The following is a 12,564-nucleotide window of genomic DNA, read 5'->3' as shown; positions in this document are numbered from 1 at the left end:
TATGAACTAGACTTGAGTTTTCTATCACATTGTATTTTTGGGTGCTCTTTCAGTTCTTATTTGTTTAGTCTAAACTACGAGTATTTTCTGCTGAGTGAGATCCCTTCCTTGTACAGATCAAGAAAAGTCGAAAAATTCATATAAATGCCTTACTTCGCCGGAATAAGCGCATAAAGTTTTGAAATGGTCCTTCATAATAAGTATACGTTTTCTGTAAACGTTTAAAAACCAGACAAACTGCTGTGAGACTAGATACTTAGTTAAGTAATGCTACCAGCGTCTTCAAAGTTTTGAACTGACCCACGACCCATGACGCTAAAATCATAGCCTATACATATATGTCAATAACTCAATTATTTGTCTTGCTTTAGCAAAAAATTATCATAGAAAAATTTCTCTGCGTTTTGAAACATTATTAATGGTCAACAATTTGATTGATTTGCCATTTTCCAAGTCATTTCCACTTACCCCTTCAATTTCATTGGTAGGCAAATCATTTAGCAGGTATGTCTGGATGAATGTAATTTGAACGTTGTCCGTTTACCGGACCCCTGTACATGTAAATTGATTAAACCTATTATTACTTAGGTACCTATCTTGTACGAAAACGTTGTATCGTACTGAAAACGTGAAATTAGTTGTGAAAAACTAGACGAAATTGAAATTGCTGAAATCGAAATGGATTTCAAACCTCGGTTTAGTTTACGTTAGTTTTCTGTGTTTTAAGGTGGCTGGTACCTACTTAATACTTACGAGATCTACATTCTTCATATTTGAAAAATTTACGACTAATTACAGGAAAAAAGGTTTCAAATATAAAGTAATTTCTTTCAAATCAAAACCAAAACTAAAATTTATGTTTTGAATTCATTGCGCCAAATTTTCAACATTGTTGCAATAAATTGGACCACATTGCGCAATTTTCACAATTTGGACAGTGCTTGGCCAAACTGATTTCATTTCATTCAAATAATCTTGGGTCGATACTTATATACATGTAGTTACGGAAATTTTTCTGGTAGTAAAGTACCTTTTCGGTTTCTTATTTAAATTATAATGTAATTTTGATATGTACTTACTTACTGTCAAACCCCCTAATTTCGGACAGGGTACGTAATTTCGGACACTTGATGTTTTTGCTATTTTATTGATGAGAACTAAGGGTACAAGTAAAAGTGAACACTTCTTCTATTAGTTTAGATCACGGACAATCTCCCTGATGTAAGAATTTTCATTTTACGCTATTTCTTTAATCATTAAAATGGACTTCACAAAGTGCTTCATATGAAGAGTGAGGAAAAAGTTATTCACAGGGTCTATCCAAATGCTTTCATAACCATGAAAATCGCTCTAAAATATCAAGAAGTCACTGGTAATTAAAAATAAAATTCATTCCTCAAATTTCACGTTTTGTTTCTAGTATTTAAATCCTAAAAACTGAAAAAGTCGCGAAACGGATCATTATTTCGGACACTTTGGATCACGCATTACTGAGTTTGGAAGGGTAACACTGATGCACTTGCAAATGTGTATTTTTCGAGTTCAACGGTATTTTTTTCAAGTGTTTTTAGTTTTGATGAAGAATTGCACTATTATTTCACTCATTTTCCTAAAAACCATACTGAAAAGTAAAAGATCTGAGCCGTAAAATCATCAACAAGGAGTTTGATAAGAAATTATTCAATGTTACCAACTTATTTTTCTAACAAGAAAGTGTATAATGAGAGTGCTGAACATTTCCTTGAAAAATCTCTTTTTTCTACATTTCACATCATGATTCGAGCTGTTTTTGATTGGAGTCGTTTTTCAGGGGTAAATAATTTCTTTTTCAACTAAAATTTTCGAGTTCCCACATTAAAGAAAAAGTGTCCGAAATTAGATCCAAGGTACCCTAATTTCGGACACTTTTCGAATTCAAATTAAACAAACAAAATCACGTAAAATTAATAAATTGATGCTCAAAAACTGTTCACACGGTGACATTCTATGAGAATGTGAAGACAAACACCAAGTTGAATCGCTCGTTTTAAAGCCTTTTACGAAAAACGTGAAAAAGGTGTCCGAAATTAGGGGGTTTGACAGTACCTTCGAAAATTGTTCCCTTTTAAAATTGATTTCTCAAGTACCTATCTACTAATTTTATTCAATCAAAATTATTCTAATTTACAAGGAAAAAAGGTATTTATCCAAATATGTAAAAAAAAAACAATCTGCTGGATTGTAAGGCAAAGTGCACTCCATAAATCTCAGAACCTACCTTGGTAATTATTTATAGGTACATATACTTAATAATTCAACATTTATTTCATATTTGCTGGTAAAAATAATTATGTTTGATATTGGCAAACTTTTAAATTCCTTGTAATAAGATTTTATTTCAAACACTACCTATTGCGTTGAACGTTTATATTTCTTTTCGAAAATACGAAATTGTTGGCGAAAACTATTCCGTTTCTTTTATAATCGAGCGTGTCAGACTTGGAAAAGAAATCATCGAGTATGGAATGAGAAATCCAAAAAAGTTGATTCTTTTCCACTTTTCATAAGGTTTGAAGCGTTAATCATTTCATTAATGCTTTTGCTTCGTCGTACTTTACTTATACCTTCAGTAACTCACTACGATACGTCGAATAGGCAATTTGCCTGAAAATACGCCTTAACGCGAGCTCATTTGGCCCGAACATGAACTTACCTATAATAAAATTGTATTCCTTTGTGGAAACGTTTATGCAACTTACTGTGTTACTTTACATTGATGGTTATCTTACGTGTTAATTCATTAAGTAAAACTTTTCCATTTTTATTCTTCACCAACGTTAAAAATTTATTAATGCGACAAAAAGGCAATTCTAATTATTTACCTAGCGTGAAATTTACTTACACGAGGGGATGTGTCTCCCTTAGGTAAACACTTGAAGCAAAAAATTAATAAACGTGTCTAAGTTATTATCTCGTGCGATGAAAAATTCAAAAAATATCTACTCGAGAATGTTAAGACGGCAGCTTCAAAAGAACAAGATACCTAATTTTTGCGGTATTTAGACTCGGTTGTTTTTGAAATTGCGAGCGGTGTAAAATTCGTTCATTGCTTAATCATATTTTAACTACTGTTTTGTTTCAAAAAGTTTTAAATTCTTTAGCTGTATTAATTTTTGCTTTCGCAAATTCGAAATGATAAAAGGTTGCTGACAAAACTTTTTCATTAAAGTTTTTCCGTTGTTTGAGTAACGATAGAATTTCACGGTGAATTTAACTTCTTAATTTTTCTTTCCGTTTCAAAGTATACACCCGAAGAATAAATTTTTTTATAAATTGTATAGGTAATCAATTTACTTATTCGGTATTCGGTAATTTCGAAGAGTTAAATATTAGATAGGTATGTCGGTGAATTTTTGTGGAAAGATGGTAACGGAGAAATATTCTAGTAACAAAATATGGCTTGCAATGCGATACGTAGTGTACCATTTATCTATAAATTTAACTTCATTTCATTTTGGTAGATTCACGTAGGTAATTGAATTTTCCCGAAAAAAGATTCGATTCAATGAATATGTAGATAAATGAGTTGAAATAACATTTTTTGAAGATCTGAATTTTTCATATTTTACCAAGAAGCGAATAGGTACTGTTTTTTTCTCTCGAAAATCGCTTCAAGATAAATCGTCAGTTTTTTCACTAAAAAAAAAAAAAAACTAGACAGCTGCGCTTAGCGCAGCTGTAACAGTGTGCGTAGCCTCTTTAGTTAGAAAAGCACAACCCGATTTTGGTAAAGAAGCACAACGCGATTTTGAAAAAAAGCACAACAAAATTTCAAAAAAAGGCGCAACTTCGAAAAAAGCACAACGCGACTTCAAAATGAGAACAATGCGATTTTGAAAAAAAGTACCGCTTGTTTAGAACCAGATTTCAAGAACGCAACCATGATTTTAAAAAAAGCACATCGTGATTTTAGAAAGAAAAGCACAACGCGATTTTGAAAAAAAAGCACAACGCGATTTTGAAAAAAAAGCACAACGCGATTTTGAGAAAAAAAAGTAAAAAAAAGCACATCGTGATTTTAGAAAGAAAAGCACAACGCGATTCTGAAAAAAAAGCACAACGCGATTTTGAGAAAAAAAGCACAACATGATTTTGGAAGAAAAGCATGCGATTTCGATAAAAAAGCACAACGCGAGCACGATTTTGAAAAAAAACAAACTTTGAAAAAAAAGCACAACTCAAATTTTGGAAAAAAAGACGTGATTTCAAAAAAAGCACAAATCGAACTTCTAACAAAAAGCACAACGCAATTTTGGAAAAAAAAAGCACAACGTGATTTTGAAAAAAAGCACAATGCGATTTTCAAAGAAAAAGCACAACGCGATTTTGGAAAAAAGGACGTGATTTTGAAAAAAAAAGCACAATGCAATTTCAAGAATAAAGGACAACGCAATTTTGAAAAAAAAAACGCGGTTTTTTAAAAAAAAGCACAACGCGACTTCGTAAAAAAAAGCACAACACGATTATGGAAAAAAGCACAACCCAATTTCGAAAAAATGCACAACGGGAGCTTCGAAAAAACGCACAACGCGAATTTTAGAAAAAAAGCACAACGCAATTTTGAAAAAAAACACAACACGATTTTGGAAAAAAGCACAACCCAATTTTGAAAAAAAAAGCACAACATGATTTTGAAAAAAAGCACCACACGATTTTGAAAAAAAAGCACTACACGATTTTGAAAAAAAGCACAACGTGATTTTGAAAAAAAGCACAACGCGACTTTGTAAAAAAAAGCACAACGCGATTTCAGAAAAAAGCACAACGCGATTTCTAAAAAAAGTACAACGGACGCTTCGAAAAAAAGCACAACGCGAATTTTAGAAAAAAAAGCACAGCGCATTTTTAAAAAAAAAACACAACGCGATTTCCAAAAAAAGCACAACGTGATTTCAGAAAAAAAAGCCCAACGCGATTTTAAAACAAAAAGCACAACGCGATTTTGGGAAAAAAGGACAACACAATTTTGGAGAAAACGCAGTTTTTAAAAAAAAAAGCACAACGCGACTTCGTAAGAAAAAGCACAACATAATTTCGGAAAAAAGCACAACGCGAATTTTTGAAAAAAAGCGCAGCACGAATTTGAAAAAAAAGCACAACGCGATTTTAAAAAAAAGCACAACGCAAATTTGCAAAAAAAAAGCACAACGCAAATTTGCTTTAAAAAGCACAGCGCAAATTTGTGAAAAAGCACTGCACAATTTTGAAAAAAAGCACTACACAATTTTGAAAAAAAGCACAACGGAATTTTGAAAATGAAAACCCGATTTCGAAAAAAAAAGCACAACGCGATTGCGAAAAAAAGCACAACAAGCACAACGCGAATTTGAAAAAAGCACGACTTGAATTTGAAAAAAAGCACAACGCAATTTTGAAAAAAAGCACTACACGATTTTGAAAAAAAGCACAATGCAATTTCAAAAATGAAAACGAGATTTCGAAAAAAAAAGCACAACATGATTTTGAAAAAAGGGACAACGCGATTTCAAAAAAAAGCACAACACAATTTTGAAAAAAAATAACGTGATTTCGAAAAAAAGCACAACACAATTTTGAAAAAAAGCACAATGCAATTTCAAAAATGAAAACGCGATTTCGAAAAAAAAGCACAACATGATTTTGAAAAAAAGCACCACATGATTTTGGAAAAAAAGCACTACACGATTTTGAAAAAAAGCACAACGCAAATTTGAAAAAAAAGCACAAGGTGATTTCAAAAAAAAAACAATTCGGAAAAAAAAGCACAACGCAATTTCAAAAAAAAAGCACAACGCGATTTCAAAAAAAAAAACACGACGCGATTTTAAAAAAAGCACAACATGATTTTGAAAAAAAAGCACAACGCGATTCCGAATACACTATGCTATTCTAAAAGCTCCAGAGCACAACGCGATATATCACGAAAGCATAATGCAACTCCAAAAGTACTGAGTGAGTGAGAGAACCTCTTAGGAGCACAGCAAAATTACAAATGACTGGTGGGGTTTGATTTAGAAAGGGTAACCAGTAACCACCTGCTTTCGGCATCTAGGTACTGAACGCGTGTAAATGAAACGCCTGCAGGTGTTCTAAAATGGTGGGTTTTGATTCAGAAAGGGTAACCACCTGCTTTCGGTGAAATATAACACCACAGGGGGTCGGCTTCCCTTTGATAAAAATTTGAAAACTGAACAATAGAAAAGATTTTAGAACCCCTGTGGTGTTACATAAATTTCGAAATTAAAACCGATGTCGGCTTCACTTTTGATAAATATAACACCACAGGGGGTCGGCTTCCCTTTGATAAAAATAATTTCGAAATTTGTGTGTAAATGAAACACCTGCAGGTGTTCTAAAACGGTGGGTTTTGATTCAGAAGGGGTAACCACCTGCTTTCGGTGAAATATAACACCACAGGGGGTCGGCTTCCCTTTGATGAAAATTTGAAAACTGAACAATAGAAAAGATTTTAGAACCCCTGTGGTGTTACATAAATTTCGAAATTAAAACCGATGTCGGCTTCACTTTTGATAAATATAACACCACAGGGGGTCGGCTTCCCTTTGATAAAAATAATTTCAAAATTTATCTGACGTCGGCTTTGCTTTTGTCGGCTTCGCGCTTTTGATACGGCCCTTTTCCCCTTTTTATTCTTTTTTTGGCACAAATTTTCGTAATTAATTGCAATCACTCAAGAAGCTAATTGAGTAATTGCAATTATAATTACGGCGTTGAATACCTCATGTCAAGCCGCATCTAAGTAAAGAAATTTCAAAAAAATCGGCCCATCCATCTAAGAGAACATTCGTTCCAAAGAATTTTTCCAGTTTCAGAACGAAACCAATAGTGTGCTACGCACACTAAAAAAAAAAAAAAAAAAATGGACAGATGAATTTTAAGCTTTATAGAAGAATGCTAAGTGAAAAATCAAGTGGAAATTTTTCAAAAAAAGAAAAAGAAGAAAAAAAAGAAAGAAACAGTATCTTTATAGGATACTGTCAACCGTCCAAATTTAGGACACTTTTTCGATGTTTTTCAAAAATTGCTTCAAAGTAATAAATTCAGTGGGATGATCGTCATCATCATATTCTCATAGAATATCATCAGGAGAACAATTTTTGAGTATCAAGTTGTAAATTTTGAGTGATTTTGTTTATTTTATGTGATAAAATGTTTGAAATAAACTCAATTACTCAATTAGATTCCTTAATTTTAAACACCTTTTTTTTTTTTTTTTTTTTTTTTTTACAAAAAATGGAAAATTATGAGATGTAGTAAAATTAATTTCTGTAGAAAACACTCTCCAACAGATCAGAACTCCAGTAAAAATGTTAAAATGAGAGAAAAAAATGTTTACTGATATGTCCGAATTAGTAAATTAGGTGTTTCAGTAATTCATAAATATGTCAGTGACATTGAATTATTTCTTACCAATCAAATAAAATGTATTTTAAATATCAAATGTTTTCGAGTAATTTTATTACATCGATTAATAATAACATAGGTAGGTAACTGTTATGTTGGTAAAATAAAACAATAACAAAAAAAGAAACATAGACCTTACAAGTATAATAAATGAAATGAGAACCAAAAATTTAAACAAAACACAAAATAACTTATGATAGGTATCGGTACCTACTTATGCACGAGTAGAAGTACAAAAATAAATTAAATAGAAAGTAAATACTCGATTCGCACATTTTTTGTGAAAATATTCGTATTGAAAAATGTGTCAAATTTGTGAAGTAAAATTACAAAATTGTGCGAACTTTATAACCACAAAATTTTCAATCATGTCTGAGCCTATTTATATAAAATCACATGAAAGTTTCATTTACAGTAGGTACATAGAAAAATAACTTTAAATAATAACGAAATACAACGAAACACTGTAGGAAATTTTGCCTACTCATGAGATTACATAGGAAAATGGACTTTTATAAGACAAATTTATAAGTATACACGTTATACAGGTAGGTAAGCTTAAATACTCGCACACCTACGAAATACCTATAAATTCAGAAGTAACAAATCGAGCGAATCAAAAAGCTCGCAGATTTGAACAATTCCGTATACGTAGGTACTAGGTACATACAAATGATGAAAGTAGAAACATCGAATTATAAATCAAAGTTATTAAAATAGGTATCGAAGTACGAGCTTACCCATTTTCGATATTCCGAATTAAAACGGAGAAATGCCTACCTCCATAGGTGCCAAAATCGTATCAAATTTGAAAAACCATCTCGACGATTAAGCTCTCACATTTTTGAAACAATAGGAAAAGCACCGAGCAGCGATATAAATAATTAAAACGAATTATACGACGGTTCGTATCCGCCTTCTTGTTTGCTAACGTGAGCATTAAAACCATTATCTGGATCAGCGGTGTACTCCACTACTCTGATAATTCCATCTGGATCGTGAACCGTGTACGCGCCAATTACAGCGTCACCATCTCTGGATTCCCAATGACTTTTGACGTCCCCAGATTCGGGATCACGAACAGCGTAATCGAATTTGTATTTAGGAGGTACCTACAAAATAATGTTAACGAGTCATGAAATATCAGTATTATTCAGCTACCTATTTTTGTATTTTATCTACCCTCATATTAGGTATAGGTACCTACCTACTACATTACTGTGAAAGAATCTTTCTCATTTTATATACGAGTGAAGAAAGTAAGATAGGTGTACCTAATAATGGATTTGAAAACTGGAAAAGTTATTGAAGCAGATTTTTCGTTGGTTCTGCATTATATGGGTATCTATCATTTCGTTTCCAGTTCGGTTAAAATTAGAATTTTATCAGAAAAACTGGGATGGGTATCTTTTAGGTTGAAGGTACCTCGAGAATTACATTTACGTTTACAATAATAAAAAAAAAGGTTCACGATGTTTAATAAAAATATTCATCAGATAAAGCTACGTTTTCATTTCATTTTATATATATATATGCAGTTTTTTTTTTCTGTCTGAGACGATAGTACTCGTAGGTACTTAAGTTTACTGCAAATTTTTATTATTTCATGTCGCGAATAGGTATCAAATGCTGATTAGAAAGTAAACGAATATTTACACGCATACCTGTCTTAAGAATACAAATAAATAATACCTAAGTATAAATAGGTAACTTACGTAATAATCAAGATCATCTTGAGGTAACGCGTTAATAATTGTAACGAGGAAAGCGAGCACTGCACATATGATTTGAAACATTTTCATAAAATTCTGAAACACGCAACTGATAATGAAAAATGTGTTTTTTTCCAATTCTCTTATAGTTTTATTCGCGAAAACTAACTTGATCCATTTGAAGTATTGGTAAGGTAAGGAGTAGAATTTCAGTAGGTGAACTGCGATGACTTCGAAGACAAATTTAGACTGCCATTTGAAAATGGCAACGTGCTGTTTATATTCAATGTATCATAGACCGTAACGTTAATATGGGCTATATTTTTACGCCATATAAAAAGCCGCACCGATGGTTCCATTGCTGATTTTGTCTTACTTGAGTGCTCTGTTAAGCGGTATTTAGTCATACATATCGCAATATTTACTTGATCAAGCGAAAAAATATAGTTCAATATGCATATCGCGGTATTTTTCATTCAGGGGTTTCCAAAATTATGTAATATAATTTCGGGTTATTGCACGTTCTATTTAACGAGTCTTTGTGAATGCGGTTTTCCAGAAGCTGACTAATTAAGATGCGTTAATCAGTCTTTGCGATGGTTCAGATAGATCTGTGGGAAAAAAGAAATCGACACGATGGACAAAAAATTATAAGTAGGTATCGTTTAACTGATAGAGATAGAGTAGGTAGGTACATGTAGTAGCTCCCTTTTTTTTGGAAATGAACACTGAACAGGGCAAACTTAAAATTGAAAAAGTCACAATTTTTTCTCGTTCGCAAACTTAAAATGTATTAAAATACAGCACACGTTTTCTGCACATAAAAAAGTCTACTTGGTCACTCAGTCACCTACATTCTGATATTTTAAGCATTTTAATTTTTTTTTTTTTTGTAACTGAGCATGAGGATTTACAAGGTAGCTTGCGAAAAAATTTCTGCTATCCGAAAGGAAAAGTGAGGGTCCTGTAGGGTTTTGAATACTCAAAATAGCCCGTAAATCATAATATAAATCGATGAAAAAATCGAATGATCAGTCATCATCTCAAAAATCCTCATTTCCATTCACTTTTAAATTACAATAATCAAGTGTAGTGAGGCACTTTTGATGCATACCTACTTACTTAGGAAAAACTGCATGGGGAGGGGGTTCTCACTCATGTCGATAGGACCTTCAAAGCATGATAGGATGAGTACGAGAATATGATCCAGGGTTGGAAGATTCCAATAATTGTAGACTATCGCACATTTCAAAATTTCAGGGATTTTTTGTGAAAAAATTTGTACTCCAAAAAATACGTTTTTTTCCACTCCACTCACAGCCTGTAAGAAGGACGGTAAAGTTTTAAAAAATGAAAAATGATAGCTATCATTTTCAAGATTTTTTTGGCTGAAAAACGAAGTAAAGAAGTGATATCACTATCGCAACAAATATATTACTCCACTTTTCTAAAGAAAAGTCGGTAAAAATGATATCAGGACGAGATGTTCTTATAGATTTCTGCTTAGAAGTGAAGTGCATTTGTGTTTATTTTGCATACCTAGTTTAAAATGGAGAATATTATGACAAAATTCAACCTTTCACAGAAAAAAAATATATTACCTGCAACAATATTTCTTTTGACACAGATTTTGTTTTTTGGACTGATAATGGGTCCAAAATTGTATAGACCCTGATCCGAACCACGTTGAATTTTAAGACGCTGACTTTTGAAAACTTGGAGAGAAAATCCTACTGACAAGGGAGGTGTTCCAGGTGACATTCACCGATTTCAACGATTCTTGCATCATTGGATAGAGGACATCGAACATAGCCTAACCCCAAATTTTCAGCTGCTGAAGTTGATATTTCAGCCTTCCAGTGTGATTTTTCGATTTTCACATTGCAATTTTGAAAAAATCGAAAAATTGCTCTGGAATGCTGAAATATCAACTTCAGCAGCTGAAAATTTCACCATGGGCTAGTCTCTTCATGTGTATTAAAATGCCAAAATAATATGGGAAGTTTTGGTATGCGACCTGCGCCGACTATTTTTGGATAATTTTTCAAAATTGGCATGTGAAAATCGAAAGAACGCCCTGGACGACTGAAATATCAACTTCAGCAGCTGAAAATTTCACCATGGGTTATTCTCACCATGTTTATTAAAATTCCCAAATAATATGGAAGGTTTAGGTATGCGACCTCCGCCGACCATTTTTGCCCAATTTTTCAAAATTGCCATGTAAAAATCGAAAAAACGCCCTAAAAAATCGAAATTTCAACTTCAGCAGCTGAAAATTTTGTGGTAGACTATGTTCGATGTCCTCTAACCAATGGTGTAAGAATCATTGAAATCGGTGTATGTGACCTGGGGCACCTCCCTTGTGAGTTTCTGGTACTTAAGTACTTGTTAGACTCTTAAGAACTTGAGAAAAAATCGACCAATTTATACAATTTATAATTCAAGTAGGTACTTACCTTTACTTACATGAAAATGTAAGTATCCGATTTATTATAAATAACTTATTTTTTTTTTGTTTTTTATTTCTTCACTTTTAAAAACTGGGAAAAAATTTCGAAAAATGGAAAAATTCTAAATTTTTTCGGATTTTTTTTTAAGAACTTGGAAAAAGTGAAGTTAAATTCTTGATATTATAAATTTTAGGACTTTTAAAAACTTTGAAAAGTTTGACCTCTTTGACATTTTGAATAACATTGATTGAATTAGACTTTTAGATATTATCTGTCTGACTTTTGAAGATTTGAAAAACAAATTTGCCATTTGCCTAACTTTAATAACACATTTTTTCAGACTTCAAAACAAAAAAAATCTAATGGAAAAATTTTGGAAAAAATAAATGAATTGCTAAAATTAGGTAGGTAAGTATGTAAAACTTTCAAAAACGACTTTCTCGTATATGTAGGTAAGTCAAAGTGTAAGTGCAATAAATTGCCGTTGTTGTGTGTTGTTTTTTTTTTTTTTTTTTTTTTTTAAATTGAAGGAGCGTCTAAAAATATTACATTAGATGCACCTAGCCAAATTTTAGGTAGCCTATTGATCATTCATTTTTGAATTTTTAAAGCCTACTTCAGCAAGTTTTTATATCATCCACTTTTGAAAAAAAGCTGTTGCGAAAAGAATCAAAATGAAATTCAGCATATTCTCAACCTACAGGGAAAAAAATTAGCCGGAGGCTCTAAAATTTAGGTCAAAACCAGCACCATCGTTTTGAAAGGTCAAAAATTATTCAATCACTTGAAAATATCTTTGAAATTGTGTCTCATTAATTGATGGATGGGTTTTAGTAATACTTGATACGGATATTAAACAATAAATTGCAACTCTCCCGTACGATGCAAATTTTTTGTAATTTACTAAGTAAATAAAAAAATATGCCTTATCAGGTCGAACTTTATTTTACAAGTGA

General features: G+C 32.2%; 1 protein-coding gene across 1 annotated transcript; it reads right to left on the bottom strand.

Moving 5' to 3' along the window:
* Window positions 1–7,579: 7,579 nt before the first annotated feature.
* Window positions 7,580–9,486, bottom strand: LOC135840084 (cuticle protein 19-like). The gene is made up of 2 exons (XM_065356422.1): window positions 9,159–9,486; window positions 7,580–8,555 (listed from the first exon to the last, which is right to left on the bottom strand). The coding sequence occupies exons 1-2, from the start codon at window positions 9,243–9,245 to the stop codon at window positions 8,328–8,330; spliced, it is 315 nt and encodes a 104-aa protein (XP_065212494.1). The 5' UTR covers window positions 9,246–9,486; the 3' UTR covers window positions 7,580–8,327.
* Between the last annotated feature and the right edge of the window lie 3,078 nt (window positions 9,487–12,564).

The sequence above is a fragment of the Planococcus citri genome, chromosome 3, assembly GCF_950023065.1.
Source record: "Planococcus citri chromosome 3, ihPlaCitr1.1, whole genome shotgun sequence".
Lineage (NCBI taxonomy): Eukaryota > Metazoa > Arthropoda > Insecta > Hemiptera > Pseudococcidae > Planococcus > Planococcus citri.
Note: the sequence above shows the minus strand (reverse complement) of the source record. Positions and strands in the feature narration are given on the sequence as shown.